A 19380-nucleotide genomic window follows, 5' to 3' on the forward strand; every position below is an offset into this window, starting at 1 on the left:
TACATTAGATAAAACACAAGACAAGCGAAAACCTCTTGCCTTGCAAGCATACGACATATTTAAATAAAACCGACTTAAAAAGAAATATCACACAACATGACAAAATATAGAGCAGATGAAATAATAATTACAGATTTGAACATAAAATATTAGTATCTATAATCTAATAATATTAAAAATGCATGCTAAAGTACATTCAATATATTTAACGCTTTTCGCATCCTACACATAAGTTTGTTCATTTTTTTTTATCCTTACAATATTGTTTCAAAAAGTTAACAGTTAATGGCTTTATTGATTATCGTCTGCTTGATACCCTTCACAACACACAACTCAAATAGCAAGTCACATAGCCTTACGTGTATGACGCAGAAATGTGTAAACTTTACACTATACTGTCATAATTGCGGGTTGGAGTAAAAGTAAATGTCAGTGCAAACAAGAACATTTGTTTCACACAAAGTTTATTAGCTTATCAAGGAACGACTGCTTTGAATGTTAAGGTCATATTCGGCCAGATTATGTTTAATGTATGATACGCAGTTTTACCGATGGGATTTCCAAGAGGCAGTTGGGAATTTTATAAGCTAAACTTTGCGTTTAATGCACTTTGTACAAATAACGATCGCAACTGAAGTCTTTCACATATTTTTAAGCCCAATGAGCATTTTATTTTAAACATATAATATGCACTATAATAATGAACAATCAAACGTATAAAGTATCGCTTTGCTTAATAACATGTTCGCCTATTTTCAAAAACAGTGATGTGACATCCTTTTTTATGCAAATTACACTCTTGACGTCAGTTATGCGAGACATGCTAGAACGCATAACAAGGAGCGCATTCAAATAACCGCGTCCTTTTGAAAATAATAAACTAAACATCGTGATTAGAAATGCTATGCACTTAAATATATACATGAATGTATTATGCATAATAAAAAAAACATTATTTTATCATTAACAAGTGTCAAAATACCTTATCTAGCGAAAGTTGGGATTTGTAAAAAGCACCCATCACTCTATAATCGTCAGCTGGTTTATGTAGGCTGTTTGTAGTAAGACGAACTTGTGCACAGCTTTCCAGGGTCCTGAGATTGTGGAGAAACAATGCATAACCGTTCATCGTGGCATTTTCCATCGTGTAGCTCAGTTGAACCAGAGGTGCCGGGTTGGTAAACGATATATGTTATTGAATTATCGCGGGGATCAGATCTAGCTTCTGTGGTGACGCCAGTATAATTACTATCGAACGGTTGCATCACAGGTGGTGTGCCCATGTCCGTTACTTTGTATAATTGTTCGGGTGAAATGTTGTTTTCTGTTTCATTTATTAATTCTGTCTTTTCTGTAGTTAGTTGAGTATCAGAATATACTGGAACAAGGGCAGTTGAAGACGACTTCGCACGTTCTTCTTTTTGTTTTCTATTACGTCTACAATAAACATAACGTAATAGTATAATAAAGATACACTATACTGACGTGTAAAACAACATGATATTAAAGTTCAGATATCTTTTTGGTGCAACATGTTAGTGTTGATACTTACTGATTCTCTCTGCGCATGCAGAAAGCCACCGCCATCATAACTATCAACGCAGCTAGACATACAAGGCCGGCGATGACTGCATGGTTTCTTTCCCGAAGCATTTGCTCGTTTTGGAGTGCTCCTAAAATTATTTACATTTAAACATTAAAATGTTATAAGCTTCAATTTAAATTAAATTGATACTTATACACACTTGCCATGCTTTAAAATCCTAATCCATTTTTTAAAAATGTAGTAAGTTTCATATTTAAGTACTTTCTGTTATATACTTGTGTTAATATGGTTTCTGTCAATTACACTATATATGAGAAAAAACAAGATTTTGGAACGAAACGTTTTGTCAGAAATAGTCAGCCAGGTGCTTTATATATTTGCATCGCTGAGTGGTCAATCACTGGTCTGAAACGGCCCTTTCTCGGGGCATTAGTATTTTTAATGAACGCAACGAGAAAAAATCTTATTTTTTTAAGTTACCAAATTTTGGCCTTCTTAGACTTTGATCTGAAACAACACGGTCTAATACTACGCGTGCTATATATCGATATGTCACAAGTTGTAATAAACTAGCTAAAACATAAGGTTGATCAATACTTTTTATCTGAAATGACAGTTTGGGGACCGACAAAAAGAGATTCTATTCCTCGAAAAAATTGACTGAAATGGCTTTTGACGGTTTCAGACCAACTTATTCTGCCACATATTTAGAAGATGTCCTTCTTTGAATAGTGTATATAACTGTTCACTTCTTAATCAATTCGTGCTACGTACGCGTAAAGATTTCTTGCGACTGGTCCCATGTTTTTCTTTGTTCTTCAAGTGCCTTATCTATAAAAAAATGTATCAACGTGTCTTTCGCTTTATAAAAACTAACATGGTAGACAAAACTTTTGTAACATTACATGAGCAGTGTGTTCGATAGAGACCTACTTAAAGTTTGCTTTGCGAAACCTCAAATAAACACACCTAAACGTTATTACGAAACGTGTTGATAGAAATAACTAATAAACCGGGAGGCATGAAGCTATACGTATATGAACAGCGGCTACGCTCGTGTGTGTCTTTATTTTTACACAGTATAACTTAAATATATGACTTTACAATAAACCACCGAAATCGAACCTCATTTGTGAGAAAAAAAAAGGTTTAAATATTTACCCGTGCAGTATTTCATGCACCCATGCCTCTTGCTCGCCGGGTCACAGGGGTTCAACTTCTCAATTTGGGCTAAAGCGTCACAAGAATAACAGTCCGAGTCGGCTTCCGTGCGTGCTTCCGGCGGACCAATGCATACCTCGTAACCTACGTTGTAACATCTTGTCAGTCCGCAGGGGATATATTCTGTTGCCCGATTGACGTTACATTGACTGCATACGAATAATAATAATACTAATAATAAATTATTCATCGCTTACAAGCAATAACTCTGTAACACTCTCTTGTAAAGTATTCATTTATCTCTTTCAAAGTATGTGTGTATTTATATTTATTATCTACCCCGTCAAGTTCGTCGGAAAACCCGGAAAAACATATTCTGCCGTTATTAAAAGTTATTGAAATAAACACGTTGAAATTAAAATAAGTTGCATAGTTGTTAATATAAACAAGTATTTCAGTTATATATACGCACAATCCAAATAACGTTTCTTCGTCACCTCAGGTAAATCCGTTGGAGTTTTCATCGGTATTTTTAACCCCTTAAATTTCGTCGGAAAACCCGGAAAAATATATTCTTCCGTCATTGAAAAGTTATTGCAGATGAAATTAAAATAATTTACATAGAAGTTATTATAAGCAATAATTTAAGTTATAATAACACACACTTCAAATAACATTTCTACTGAACTTCAGGTACACTCTGTCAAATACACATTACGATTACGTCTCTTTTTAATTTTGGGTAAACCCATTGGAGTTTTTATCGGACTTTTTCTGTAAGCGTGTTAAGCGAATTGTATTATCAAGAGGATTGTTTATTAAATAGCCTATATTGATATCACGATAACTAGATACATTTATTTCATAGGTGAAGAACATTTAACCGTTTCATTTAGCACAAACACCACTGCCTTAAACTATTCGTTCAATTAACAGAAAACAAGCTTTAGAGCATTCCGATCTACCAATATTGTTAAACTTCAAGTTGACATCGACCTAATTTTGAATTAGAATAATTCAAATCTGCTAGTGTATAATCTATTTCATGGTCAATTGGATTTAACGTTTTGGTCTCGCACCAACACCACTTGCTACATCATATTTGTACCAACACAGTCGTTGCGTATGACCGTCCCAAATCCTTCAATATCATCCGATAGTACTTCGATATTAACATTTGCCTAATTGGATCTAATTTCTAACAGTTCAACTTAAAGACTAATTGCTGAAGTAACCAATGTGCTAGTTGTAATTTATATTAAACGTACTAAAATGTGTATCGGACGGTAAAATGTTCTTTACAGATCAGTGATAGTGTTTTTTATATGTATTTTCTTAAATTTTCTCATTTTAAGAAATCAAACCAAACAATTACCGTCAGCGGTACACTAATTAATTTAAATTATTATATTTCCTCTAACCGATTACAAAGGTTACTGAGCGCATACACAATATCCTACTATTTGCACTATAATGGAGAGATATCACACTCAATGTGTATTTCCAATGTTGATAATTTGTATACATGGTACAAGGGAACGTTTTTAGCAATTTTGATAAGGAACGAGCAAACGGATCCTCTTCTTCTAAACAACAAAGACGCGTTTTCTTGTTTAAAACATATACTAGGCATTATATTAAGTAAGTGCCATGTGAAGTGAAACGCGAGGGCCGTTAGCTTTTGAAATCGAAAGTGATTTCTCTTTTTTTTTAATGCGGAATAAACCGTGCTTGATAATTTCAACCTTAAAGCTTTACAAGATAAAATGATAGAACAACGACATCAACGTCATTCTAATAACAATACTTAATAAAAAAAGTGCAGTTAATTTAAAAAAAAAAAACAACAACAGAGAGGTGTGATTTCTACAAATCACTCGAAAGAATGTAATAGATAGATACTGTTCGTAACTTTCGAAATCGAAATTACGCAAGCCACTACCAGTGCTTATTTCTTCAGCTGGAAATTTCACTGTGAATATGACGTACTGACCTGGGCCCGTATTCACCAACCAGTTCTTAGACTTTAGTCTAAGAATAAAGAATATTCTTTAAATTGGATATTCAAGTGTTGCTTTATTTCTGAGTCAAACTTGGCATTAATCACCTCTATCTACATCATTCTTCATGAAGAATGCTTTGCTTATGGCAAAGTCACCAGTGGTAGACTGTAAAGACTCAAACACTGAGCATGATTTTCTTGTTCTAAGTCTATTCTTTATTCTTATGTTTAAGAATCGGTTTGTGAATACAGGCACTGAATATATCAGTCTGTCCGACTATTTTCTGTCTGTCTGTCTGTCTGTCTGTCTGTCTGTCTGTCTGTCTGTCTGTCTGTCTGTCTGCATGTCTGTCTGTCTGTCTGTCTGATTGTCTGACTGTCTGTTCGTCCGTCCGTCTGTCTGTCTGTTTGCCTTCTGACTGCATGCCTGCCTGTCTCCATGCATACCAGCCTGCCTGCATGCCTGTCTGTCTTCCTGCTGCCTGCATGCATTCCTTCAATCCTGACCGTCCGTCTGTCGTACTTCTGTCTGCATGCCTTCAATCCTGACTGTCTATCTGTCTTCCTGCTGCCTGCATGCCTTCAATCCCATATGTCTTTTTGCATTATTGCCTACCTGCGGCCTGCCTGCCTGTCTTTTGTTCTTTTGTCCTTGATTCCCTGCCTGCTTGCATGCCTCCCTGTATCCCTACCTGCCTGCCTGTATTCCTTCCTGCCTGCATGCCTGCCTGTCACCATGACTGTCTGTCTCCCTGCCAGACTCCCAGCCTGCCTGAATCCCTTCTTCACAGCCTGCTTGCATACCTGCCTGTCGACCAGCCTGCCTGTCTTCCTCCTAGCATGTTTACCCACCAGCCTGCCTGCTTGCTTGCCTGCCTCGGAGCTTACCTGCATGCCTGCCTCTCTCCATTTCTCCCAGCCTTTCTGTCTACCTTGCTGTTTACCTCCCAGTCTGAGGAACATTGTTTTTATTACATATGTAAGTTACCATGTTGTGTATTACATTTATATAATTTGAACTGGTAGACGACAAAATGTAAAGGAACTAACCTAATTGCATACTATTTTAAGTCACTTTAAATGTACTACCTTTACAAACACTACTTCGTCAATTTAAAATTTTGTCAAATTGTGCAAGGCACTTTGGTTAATATAATCATAGTAGACATCTTTAAATTGAAAAACGCCCATAAATTAGAAACATGAATGTTTCGTACATTTCTTTGTCTGTTTGTATGTGTTAGATTGAACTTGTTTCTTAAATTTAGGGGACCTTCCCTAAGGGGGTCCCATCGATATCCTTTAGACTGACTAGCATATTATATACACTTCAAAGTTATCGAATGTATCTTGTTGATTTTAATATGGTGTTGACTATTAAAACATTGTTTTAAATATTTGTAACAATAAGTATTGATTCAACTTTTAATTGATCGCAAGGCAGAATAGAAACAATCCGTTTCACGCGAACATATGTCTTTAACAACACCTTAACACTTTAGTCATGGCATAACAGTTAAAACTAAAATATGCAAAATAGTACCCAAACGTTTCCAAATTCCTTAACTCAAGTTAACCTACACAAATTACATATGAAGCAAAGTGGAAAGCACTACTTAACTTAAATACTTTTAAAATCAAAACTTTTCTGTCAAGTCACATAACTTACTGCAGATGTAATCAAAGCGCTGAAGGCACTAAAGTTGTTCGCTGTTGCATAATCTTAGAAGCAACTCAATTTTCAAACTTATGTTATAGCTTTTTATATCGCAAGTTTGAAATGAACACAACCCATTCACATTTTAAAAGAGTGTGTCTTAAAGCACAGGTCGAGATGTTTGTGACTTTTTATCCTCATATTTATGTTATAGCCATAACTTCGACAAAATAACAACAATATGTCTCTTTTTTTCACAATTGGTTGCTGCACTGGCAACCATCTGTATAATTTTGGTTGCCTTGCTAAAGAATAACAAGCCTGTAATCATGTTCATGTTGTGTTATGTGTATCTAATACTTTATCTATTTTCTTTAAATTATTGAGAAACAATTTTGCCCACATGACAGACTTTTAATGCAGAATTAAGCCCCGTTTTCCCTGAAAGCAGCCAATATGTACAGAATTCAATGATAAACTGGCCAATGTCGTCACACAAGCTGTTATAAACACTAGACTGACCAATATGTCACACAAGCTCTTAAACCTATTGTTTACATAATTACAGGCTGTCTGCTGCAGTGTACCAGGGAAGTATAAACAGGCAGTGGTAATCGTTTCTAGCGTAGTGACTTGCAGTTACCGTTCTTATCGTAGTAAAAAACAGACTGACTTACAAAACTTGCTCTGTAAAATTAGTCGTGAGCTAACGCTCACAACTAAAAATGAGAACACAATCAGGATTCACAACAAATTTGTGTTGAAACGTCAAACGCATCTTACCTTTTACATATGTTTCTTTTGTAATCTTAAATGAACACACTTGCCAAATTGTAACGCTATTAATTGTTTTCAGACAAATATTTTATATTAAAATATAAATGCGAAATAATTATTATGGTAATATATGATTTTACCAAAAGGCTAAACATAGAGAAAATACTATCAAACATAATCACACGCACTAATTGTTCAGGCAAAGATGGAGAAAATTCTTAGCAAATACAGCCTTATGAACCCGCAAATCTCCACTTAATATAATACGTAATATAATACTATTTATAGATTTAACTTAACCAAGACTTCCTCTTTATATCTCTTTATTCCCTCTTAATCATAAGATTCCGAAACCATGTTTCTTTCAGTAACAGTTTTTTAAATGCAAATTATTGAATCTTCATGTTTGTTCTTATGACTGTAAATGTATGTTCTCAGAAATAAAAGCGTTATAAGAACACAAAAAGAAGACTTTTTACTCATATGTTCGTGAACTTGAAACTTTTGTCTTTGTTTTGCAAACGTCATGATTATCTTGTTATGCTCTTCATATAAGTGAAATTTTACTTTGTCGTACATTTGCTTTACTTAGAACAATGACGTTACTCGCATATATATATAGACTGTGCATGACTGTGCATGATAAGTGTGATGCTTATAGGCGCTCCTATAATAATAGGATATGTAATAATACATTGAACAATTAGTAAATATGTTCAGTTAATAAACACGTATAATCCCACAACATATTGGCATTCAAATAAACGCATACAATTATTGTTTTTGGCACATTTCGAAGTCAGTATATCTGTATACGTGCTCTCAAATATGACGCCATAGCCTAAAGTGTATCGTGGCGACACTGTTTAGTAAGTTCAATGGATTAAACCAATACTGCATATTTAATCGCTGAATGCGTGTTTGAATTAATAGTGCACGACATTTTATTCATACTATATAATCTCACTCTTCAAATACGATGCGCTTTATCTGGTTATAAACACATTGCGGTTTAAGCAAAAAGTTAGCGAAAATGTAAGCTGCAGATGTATTGAAAATGGTCCTGCATGCAACAATTTGTTGGGCTACGATAATATTGCAACTATGATTGTAAGTAATCGTAGCCATGACTTGTAATTTGTGTAGCAAAATTAGATTATCCATCTTTTTTTTTAATGAAACACCTATTTGTTTTCACTTTATTTAATGCAAACTGTAAATACTTATTCGCAATCACGAGTCACTACGTAACTAAAGTCAACCGCGGTTGTCTACTTAAAGCATAAATCGCTGTTATAGAATCCAATGCAACTAAGTGATCGCAATAACTGCTCGTTTGACATAGAAATGATTCTTTATCGTCTGAGTTTTGGGAAACTACAAATCCAACCGCAAGGTCTTCCACAATTTCGACATCACCGAAATTGTATAACTATTTGAACGTCGAAAAGTGTTTGTTATTAATGTAATTCATCAAATAACAGGCCAACTTAAGATTTAACTCTGCTTCATAGTTTTATGGGCTTATTATTTTATGTTTTTGAGTAAATGCATATAACACATGTGTTTGATTATATACCTCAATTATACAATAAATGACGGAGTGTGCATCTGGTAAATTGATTAAGAAAACGGAAGCTTCTCAAACTTATGGTACGGGCTTAAAACTACTAGCCGATGAAGTTTTTACTTAAACCTCTACCCGTTACGGTTGCCCTTCCCCGAACAAAGGCTTCCAAACCTTGATATGCAATACATATTTTTTCGCACGTATACAAAGGCATAACGACTTAATTAAGAGCCGGTCTGTTTCGGCGGTACAAATTTTGTATGGGTCGCGATTCAAAAGTTAGTATTTTCAAGTTCAATTATCATATTTCCAATGACCGGCGATCACGCACAAATGGGGAGCAATAATAAATATGCAAAAAGGTTACTGCAACCTCTGTTTAGCCTTGGGGTTTTATCGGTAACCTATTGGAATTGTCCTATACATTTTGAAAGGGAAGCTTAAACGATGCTTAGCCTCAGCTAAAAAGCGAGCTACGATTTCGGACAACTGATATGTGGTTGATTAAGATCGACAAAGAAACTAATGGAAATAGTATTTTCGGAGACGAGCGCAAAGTTATGTTGTTATATCACTGATTGTAGCGTCATTTTGCTATGTTCTAAATAATTAATATGTATTTTAATAAATAGTGTATAGTTTTTGGTTGTGAGCGTTAACTAATTTAGAGAGGCCGTTTTGCAAGTCCTTCTGCTTAAGCTACGCTAGAGACGATCACTACAAGTCAGTCTGCTGTTAACTACGCTAGGAACGATAACCACTGCCTGTTTATACTTCACCGGTACACTGCAGCAGACAGCCTGTATGTAAATAATAGGTGCAAGAGCTTGTGCGACGATATTTGCCAGTCTAGTGTTTATAACAGCTTGTGCGACGACATTTGTCAGTTTATCATTGAAATCTGTACATATTGGCTGCTTTCAGGTAAACGGGGCTTAATGCTGCATTAAAAGTATGTCATGTGGGCAAATTGTTGCTCAATAATTTAAAGAAAATAGATAAAGTATAAGATACACATAACACAACATGTACATGATTATAGGCTTGTTATTCTTTAGCAAGGCAACCAAAATTCTAAAGATTGTTGCCATGGCAGCAACCAATTGTGAAAAAAAGATACATATTGTTGTTATTTTGTCTAAGTTATCTCTATATTTGATATTTGTGAGGAAACAGTAATACTGAACATTTACCATGGTCTAATATAGCCATTATATGCATCTTTTGACGATTAAAAAACCTGAAAATTATAAAGCCTTGCAACGCGAAACGATTGAATAATTTGGAGAGTTCTGTTGTTTAATTTTGTGAAACTGCGAAGATTGCTTATATAAAGTATAAAATACGTCTTGCAGACGTACTTGGCAGGATGGTCGAGCGGTCTAATTGGTGTTTACTCCAGGACTCCGGCGGTCACTGGTTCGAGCCCAGCTGCGGGCTACTTGTTTTTCCTTTTTTAATTTTATTCTTGATTTTTTTACTGGAGCTTTTTAGATCCAATGTTTACATTTATCAATATGATGCATTTAATGACAAACTTCAAAACATGCCAAAATCTGTGAAAAGGCCCCTTTAAGACACACTCTTTATAAATTTGAATGGGTTGTGTTCATTTCAAATTTGCGATATAAAAAGCTATAACATAATTTTGAAAACTGAGTTGCATCTAATATTATGCAATAGCGAACACCTTTAGTGCCTTCACCGCTTTGATCGGTTAAGCAATAGTAAGAGAATATTTAAAATACAGCAGCATGTTTAGAAATAAATCCTACATGAATGTGTAATCCCCGGATCATACGAATTAAGGAAACCTAATATGCGAAGTAAAACATACACAGTAAAGTTATTAAATAAATTACGGTAACCATTTAAAAAAAATCCAGAATATTTTTAAATAAGACATTTAACGTTATACCTGTACACTTATGTTAATGTCACATTATTTTCTTAAATAATTTCTTAAAACTTTTTTTATTTCGAAAACATTATTATTTTATCTGTTTGTTTTAATGCTTAATATACACTCTGACCATGCCAACATCGAACATAGGACTTTACCATTGAAATTTATCCCCATTAGTAACTTGTCTTATTTCTGTACTATGCATAATTTTATTAAATGTTTTTAGGACGATGCATCATTACAAAGGTCAGACATGTGATAACCAGAAAGTATTATAATGCGTGGAATTTTGAAATATGTGTATATATGTAGATATAAATATTTAACATTAATGCAATTTTTCATCTTCACCACTGTCTGTGTTTCTGATTAAATAATACACGACAGCTTCAACATGCTATTTCAACCAGGCGAATGTACACCAACATTAGATACGATCTGAATACATGTTTGTTGTAAACATATAAAAAGGAAAGTTAAACTAGTATGCTGCTCTTATTTGATAAAACGTGGACCTTATACCCATTAAACAATATATACGCTAAAATCGTAAGAAAAAATATTTACCTCCACGATACAATAAGCACAATTTAATAATAAAGATATTAGCTGTTTAAAGTTGTGTTTGTTAAACAAAGATTAATTTACACAAGGTGTCAATCATTCACTCGGTTTATAAAACGTTTTATAAACAACAACACATTGCCTTATTAACAACTTATAATCATGTCTGGACGCATACAAATCTACGGCGAACAAAGTGACAACAAAAAGGTTTATTAACCCTATTTATGTGTACCATTCACAAAAGGTTTTGGATTGTATTTCCACACGTGAAAGCCATCTTTTGTGTACCCGCTTCACCCATACGTCGTTGATAGAATTGTAAAGGCTGTAAAATATAATTCGCAAGTATACTTTTTATTTGACAGGAAAATGTATAAATTTTAAAAGACGGGACAGATAAGGGGCACAGCTACAATTATGTATGCTAATAAAGTGCAGCGAAGACATGTTGCTTCAAGGTACTAGCAGCTTGAATCATGTAACCATCATATAAAAGTCTAAAATTCAATATATTTGTTTGGCAGTTAAAAACGGTGCAGCAATTGAATGACAAGTATGATGTTCACCATTACGCGATTAAAATAATGCATCCTCAACCACAGCCTAAAATAAGGCATATTTGATAAATACACGTACGTTTTGAATACTTCGTATTTCATGTCTTTATCTCATAAACCGTTAACACATTTACATTATTTGTGTTAATGTTGTTGTTGATTAAGAGGTTGATATTGATGAATTAACTGTTGTTACTGTTAAAGTAAATGATGAAAAGGAAGTTTATAGTAACGACGATAATTATGATAATGGGATAATGAGGATAATGATGATTGATAATTATAACAAATGTTTCAGTGATGATGATGCTTATTACGATGCAGATGTAGAAGAAAAAGATGATGATCAAGCATTAAACCCAGGGCGCCAAGATAGAAGCTCGAGTACTAATCACTCGATGCCGGTAACCATGTAAAGTACGATTATTTCGTTATTTTATTTACGCCATCTTCGTGCTTTGTCGTATGTATAAATAGCTTTATATAATCTAGTATCATACTTAGGAGCAGCGGGTCGCACAGTTTTGCGTAAGTAATAACTTTCTTCATCGCAATAATCTATATGAAACAATATATTTTAGATTAGATGCATGTATATCAGATACTGTTAACTTTATTTTATAAAATTATATTTTTCCTTTCATATTTGTTTGTTTATTAACAGAGATATAAAAAAAATCACGTATTCATGTTAACTTGTACATATAAATGGTGAATAAATGGTGAGTGACTGACTGGGATTCCTTGACATGTAGCTCATTTTAATCGTTTTTGGGATTCCACACTAAAGTTTCTCTACACGTCTCATAGCTGGTTTCCCTATGTTTAGTGATTAAATTCGAGAAAAAAAGTGAGAATTAGGTAGTGTCTTCGTGCAATTGAATGTATCAAACTATTCAAAAAAGGTTTATATGGCGAGGCGCTTCATTTAATTGCTAAAACAATTCTCAAAACGCATTTAACATTATGTTATTCTGCGTAATTATATGGAAGCTATTTCAAATGTTTTCGAAACTCGAAGTAGTCTTTAAAATGTTATGCCTTGCAAAACAGTGTAAACAGCAAAACGACACTAAATGGCTCGATTCCAATTTAATCCGCATGTTACAAAATCCTGTAGCGAAAAGAAGATTTGGTTCTAGTATACATTCAGGTTTGATAAAAAAAATGCAAAAAACAAAAGTAAAAAGACCAAATTAAAAAAGGCTAAGAATGACGTACATTCTTCTTAACTAACTTTTATAGTATAGACTTATTCAGTTAATCTTAACAAGTAATCTGTGCTTCATTCAATTGCTGTCAATATAGCGTATATTTATATATGTATAAGAATGCCCCATAGTAAAGGTATTAAACATATTATATGTGCAACAAAATATTCTCAAACAATGAATTTCTTAACTTTCGTGTCATTCAAATGACCTTGTATCATACGGTTTTATTCTTTTATAAGGTTTATTCGAACTCCTCCATTAAGCATTAGTCTATGATACATAGATACATATTTGGGGCATCTTATACAGTACATGTCGAACCCTAAAATACAAAACATTGTAATCAACTATTATTGAGCCTTTTTCTTAATTTGCTAGACTGCAAATAGTGATTTTGGTCGAAATCGTTTAAAGATGGGTTTGTTAACTGTCTGTTTTGATGTGGACATGCATCATAACATCATTTGATATTAAATATGAGGGTAGAACAATTGAGTCACTACCACAGCTGTCTGGTTGTTTTTTTATTAGGAATATTATTCAAAATGTATAAAAAAGTACTATGTCGATATTTAGGAAGGGCAAGATTTAAAGATTCACACTAAATGGGGTTTAAATATTATTTTACCCGAAGACAGGAAAAAGCAATTCAAAAAGAATAAATATTCCGATTTACCAACATGGACAGATTTTCGGTTTATTATTTTTTTAACGCAACTGAAACATTAGTAGAACATATATACAAATGCATTATTTTTTTAGGATCAACGAAATATATGAACTCGTTGTGAAACTATCTCTTATCCCCGAACTAACCTTGAGACAAAAACGACTCCATGAATGTTGCCGCCAACTTTCAAAAGAAGCCTTTTCCGGTCAAGCAAAACTGGTTTGTAAAGTAACATAAATGAAAATAATCCTGTTAAGTAATACAGGATATATTAAACAATATATGTTTGCTAATTTCTTAGCATATCAGTTTTTATTTTATTTAATTTGTCACATAGTGCACAAGAAAGTACACTAACGTTATTTTAATACCAGACATTATTGGTAAAGGCTGTCAACTAATACATGTATGTTACCTAACCAATACCTTTTTAATTGGTGTTTCATAACATGCATATGTTGTTCATGATAATTCATACTCGCTTAATACATGCAAAAGATTAGCTAACGTCAAATACACATTAAACCACACCGTATCAGGCAATTCAACTCGTGTTAAAGTTAACCATTACATCCGACTCCTAATGTGTGTGTCGATTTTGGTATACATTTGTACCTGCATTATATGCAAATATAGTAGAGATTCTAACACAGGAAGAACGGTTAATTTTATTGTTTAAGTCGTAATAGAGTATTTGCCGGCGATTCTGAAAATGTTATTAGTAAATTAGAAATACTGTGTGGACCCGAAAAAGGTTATGATCAGGACACAATCAAATGCAAAGAACTGTTCTGCGAGTTTTCGTAGATGTGTTATTATGCGAAAAAGTATAGTTTTTTCCCCCTTACTAAGTAAGATGATTACTGTACTTAATATGCATGCGGTACACCATAATATTTGATTAAATAATTCAAGCGATTCTAGAGGTAGATTTGACTGAAAAATTTCTAATTTACCGCGAAATTGCAATATTCCGACTGCGTTTATTTTTGTAATTAAGAAAACGTCTATAGTAATGGTTTATAAAAGGAACATAGAAACATGTTCATGAACTATGTCATATGATCGTATTATTAACATATCATCGGTTAAAAAAATGTAGATATTGATTTGAACTGTCTGATTCTTATTGGTCTATAATTTGAAAATGACTAACATAAAATGAAATCTGCAACAAGCAACATTTATATTATTAGTTTTTGACCTATATATAAGATATTTAATAGTTGTAATATTTCAAGTCACTAAAAGACAAATAAACAAATATATATGCATGTATTTAATGAGCAGTCATATACACTTTATCAACACCAAAGTCGCTCACGTCCACCATTTTATTTACAGGCTTTTAATCTCTCGTTTCATTGCAACGCTGAACTTTATTATGTACACATCTTTCAGTTATCAATTTGCTGTGGATGAACTTTGTTGAGTCGACAGTCGCTAGATTCCACTTGACAGGATTGTTAATCTGAACCATTATCATTCACAACTTATTTTCTTGAGCGTGGGTAAAGTCCTCCCCCCCCCGATGTACAAAACGAACCAGAACCATATTAAGGTACCTATTGTAAAACTTGAAAGTTGTTAGAAGTATAATTATAGAATATCAATGTGCTATACGTACATTTTTATCAGTCGTAGTTTAATGATGGTTGCACATTAGTTTTTGAAATATCAATATATATATATATATATATATATATATATATATATATATATATATATATATATATATATATATATATATATATATAGTAACACAGGCTATTTATATTGTCAAGGGAAATATATAATTGATAAAGGACAATGTCGGATTACCGGGATATCTTTCGCAAGCCGGAAACCAAGAACTGGTTTAAGGCGGCAATCGGTATGAAAATCACACGTGACTGTCTGCTTGACATTGTAAAGGAGGCTACTCAAGCATTTTATCATGCCATCCGTAAAGAGATCAACCGAAAACACGGTATTCTGGAGAACTCTGTCTGCAGTCAGTGTCACACTCCAAACGTGCTGCCTTGTGAAACCAATAATAAATGCTGCACGTATAGGAAGTGTGTATTTCATAAAATTCACAAGCCTCTAAATTGCCCCAGTAATAATTTATGCAATTCAATTTGTAAGGAAATTGTATCACACCACCGATTTCGGAATTGTTCAAACTCACACAGCTTTCAAGGCCCTACCTGGGTTTACACTGAAGCGAGTAAATGGTGCGTACAATCCTGGCAGATTGCCAGGTGTTATCTCTCAAACGACGGATACAAGGACGTTAACCAAGCGGAAGATGCTGACTTCAATGGCATAGTAAATGTCATATACAACTGTGAATTCTTTCAAAGGTATTTCAAGGACGACCTGACACAAAAGGAAAACATCTGCACCAAGGTAATACAAGTGTAGGAACATAAGTTATCAATAAATGAAAACGTTTTATAATTGCAATTGAAAATATTTGTGACAATTTTGTAGGCATTAAATTATGTACATTGCTTATACATATTCAGTTAACATGCAGCTGTATTATACAGACATTTTTTAGTTAAAACCTATTTATTTTAGCTCGATTGCATGGAAAGCTAAAGGCTCATTTGAAATGCTCTCGAGTCCGTTTCCTGGGACTAGAACCAGTACTTGGTATCTATTCGGGAGATCCAAAGAACACTCCCACTATAACAGATTAGTAATGGACTTTTTTGGTATTAGTTTTCATGTGTTGCAATATTAAAAAAAAAGATTATACACCAATATTAAAAAAGCACGCAAGTGCTCTTATTATTAGGCACAATACAGAACGGATAAACGCAAACTAGCATTTCAAGCTAGAGATGTGGGTCGTGACGTACGACATGCACCCTCAATGTCCATGACCAGCCAGAATAGTGACAGAGCCATCGACACTCTAGTAGCGCTGTTGCAGAGCCTAAAACATGTCGATCACCAGGCTGCGTCGAAAGCTGCAGTTGACAAGTTAACACAGGTTTGACACAAGGGTACCGTATAAGGTGCGCCTTTGCAAAATTGTAAAAATACGATGTATTTCTGAATTATGATTTACTTTTTTAGATTCATATAACTTTTATTGCATGTAAGTTTCGCATTTTGTCCTGTTTTTGTTTTATGTCATTAAAAAGGTGTAAATAGCGTTAATATTTATTCCGTGTACACGTGTAATTTAATTACAGCAATAATGACCTCAAATCAGTTTCTATATGCTTTGTGAAGTATTTTAATCCATTGTTCTACTAGTAAAGAAAACCACCGGTTTTCATCGAATAGTGCATCTATGTTTATTTAGTAGCATCTCTTTATAAGCTTCATGCTATTGGTATTTGGGATGATATTTTACTAAGGTGATTTTTAAACGGTGCTTTGCATCGAGGTCAACAACATACTTCTTGAAATCTTTGTAAATAGATTTTACATCACTATGGTGGCTTAGGAAGTTTCTTATACAACCGTCAACAACGGCGGCAGAATTAAATATAGAACAAATTGCCATTCATTGACGAGCAAATTACGCATACATGTGTTAAGGTAATATAATAATCTAATATAATATCTTGTAAAAATCTTGTCTGAAACTGCAAGGATCAGAGGTTTAATATTTGTTGTGTAACATCGTACAATGGTCATCAACTAAGTTCCTACAGGAGTAAAAACTGGCCACACCCCATGGGTTAGGTGATTTTTAAAAGATTATATTTTGGAACTTCAAGTCCGAGTGCTCGAATATTTAGTATATCAGAAAGTGGTCCTCTTCAAAGTTTGCTCAAATCGTTCCTCTGTGATCAAAACTGGCCACGCTTCAGAGGTCATACGATCTTTACAGAATTATTTATTGGACTTTTTTCGAATCTCTGAAACTACAAGGCAAGGAGTTGTAACATTTGACATGTAACATCACATACTGATCCTCTGCTACGTCCCTGGGGTAAAAATTGACCCTACCTTGGAGTGTGGTGATAGAATGTATTATAGTTTTTTATTAAGTATGATAACTTAAAAGAAATATTCTCTATAAGCACAGGACTGTAATTGGAATGTGGCATCACATTGTTATTCGTTACAAATATTGTTCATATTATGCCACTTGTTTTGAAATTGGCAACGCCCCATTTCACAGGCGAGCGATCTGGAGCTTGTTAAATAATTTTCAAAACGGCAAAACACAGCTTTTTTAAAACACGATTGCGCATGATTTAAAAAAAATCATTATTGGACACTTACTATTTCACAGCTAAAGAATGGAACGCTTGCAATTACTACTGAAGATGTCGCAACAACCCTTAAGAACTTTAAAGAAAATTTGAGAAATTCTTGAAAAAGAAAGGGATCAACTTGTAAAGGAAAGTGTAGATGCTTTAAATGAACACATCAGGGAAGCTCGAGATGATGCACTTGAAACAATACAAAGGAAACAAGATGACGCACTTAAAACAATGCAACAAAAAGAAGGTACTTTGTTTTTGCACAATGATATTTTAGATATTTATGTTATTATACATTCTTATTTTCTTCTGGCACATCAGACTAATGTCGGAGAATGTCTGAGAATATATTATTGATCAAAGATTTAGTTAATATATCGAAGAAATGTGCCAGTATATAATTTTCTGAATACGTATTTAACACATATATGCAGATTATTACTACATATTTATTATTATTTATATACTAAATACTGTTTCTAAAAGTGAAATTGCATAGTCCGTGTAAATTATACATAACATTATAGTATAATTCTCACTCTTTTGATTAGAGGCATATTGTCAGTAAATTATTTTTTATATTCTAACTAACTTACACACAGCAACACATTTTCACACGAATTGCATTAAAATTCAAACACACTCGCATTTAGTTTATGAACAAGTCACCTGAATAACATAGGCGTCATGCAATCTATAATTTTATAGGTCGATCTTAATTTAAATATAGTCAGACCCTAAATGATAAGACATTTTTATCAGCGTATTTTAGTGTCTTTCAAAGAAAAAAAAGACTAGAAATGTGAAGAATAAGTGAAATCGTGTTCAGGACACTCGGTTAAATGCAAGAGAAGTTAGGTTTGAAATAGGTCGTTAAGCAAATATAATTAGCAAACATTTTAATTAAGTGCCAATAAAATATAATATAGTACACGTTGTATAGCCATGACCTGCAATTTAGCAGATGTTTGCTCCCTTTTTGTACTTCGGTTTACGTAAACGTGCACCTCATTCAAATCGCTGTTTTTACCACATATATTCAATAAAAAAAATACACGCATGTATTTATTGTTATTGTGTGAGATAATGGACGAAGTTCCATAACTATGACTAGCAATTAAGCAGAACTATGTCTCCATTTGAAATTTGGGAAAGGTGAACGACCACTAAACGTGCAACATATTTAATTTTTTTCTTTCTTTCTACTACAGGTATTCATTTGAAATACATGTATTTAGGGCCACTGCTCAAGTTTCATTAGTCTGACCTGCAATATATCATAAATATGTCCCTTTTATACTAAAACAATTCTGGTTAATGTTTGCGTGCAGCATCTTACTATATTTATATTTACTACATATATTGAAATACAACGTAACGTATGTATTCTGGACCTTTATAAACATTCAATCACCAGACCTATTACTTTAACCAGAATAGAGTAAGGTTAAAAATATCAATAAAAATATCAATGGTTTATAGCCAAGAAACATGTTATTGAATACTTTAACTTAAATATGCATTTCTAAAATACAAAGG

At 33.5% G+C, this 19380-nt stretch overlaps 2 protein-coding genes and 1 long non-coding RNA gene across 3 annotated transcripts; 1 reads left to right on the top strand and 2 right to left on the bottom strand.

Moving 5' to 3' along the window:
• Window positions 1–729: 729 nt before the first annotated feature.
• LOC127852150 (uncharacterized) lies at window positions 730–2970 on the bottom strand. The gene is made up of 4 exons (XM_052385982.1): window positions 2708–2970; window positions 2321–2377; window positions 1553–1673; window positions 730–1437 (listed from the first exon to the last, which is right to left on the bottom strand). Exons 1-4 carry the CDS (start codon window positions 2955–2957, stop codon window positions 1044–1046), a joined length of 822 nt encoding a protein of 273 aa, XP_052241942.1. The 5' UTR covers window positions 2958–2970; the 3' UTR covers window positions 730–1043.
• A 2351-nt stretch (window positions 2971–5321) lies between these two features.
• On the bottom strand, window positions 5322–5672 carry LOC127852513 (octapeptide-repeat protein T2-like). Its single transcript, XM_052386471.1, has one exon. The coding sequence runs from the start codon at window positions 5670–5672 to the stop codon at window positions 5322–5324; it is 351 nt and encodes a 116-aa protein (XP_052242431.1).
• A 6378-nt stretch (window positions 5673–12050) lies between these two features.
• LOC127852922 (uncharacterized) lies at window positions 12051–16013 on the top strand. Its single transcript, XR_008036361.1, has 3 exons — window positions 12051–12160; window positions 15029–15188; window positions 15412–16013. It is a non-coding gene; the product is annotated as an uncharacterized LOC127852922 (long non-coding RNA).
• Window positions 16014–19380: the final 3367 nt, after the last annotated feature.

This window comes from Dreissena polymorpha, chromosome 12 (assembly GCF_020536995.1).
Source record: "Dreissena polymorpha isolate Duluth1 chromosome 12, UMN_Dpol_1.0, whole genome shotgun sequence".
Lineage (NCBI taxonomy): Eukaryota > Metazoa > Mollusca > Bivalvia > Myida > Dreissenidae > Dreissena > Dreissena polymorpha.

Coding starts and splice junctions, on each gene's coding strand:
- LOC127852150 (XM_052385982.1), bottom strand. CDS start 2,957: ATGAATAATTTATTATTAGTATTATTATTATTCGTATGCAGTCAATGT. Junction 2,378..2,707: donor GTGCATGAAATACTGCACGG/GTAAATATTTAA, acceptor ATTTTTTTATAG/ATAAGGCACTTGAAGAACAA. Junction 1,674..2,320: donor GTCGCAAGAAATCTTTACGC/GTACGTAGCACG, acceptor AAATAATTTTAG/GAGCACTCCAAAACGAGCAA.
- LOC127852513 (XM_052386471.1), bottom strand. CDS start 5,672: ATGTTCCTCAGACTGGGAGGTAAACAGCAAGGTAGACAGAAAGGCTGG.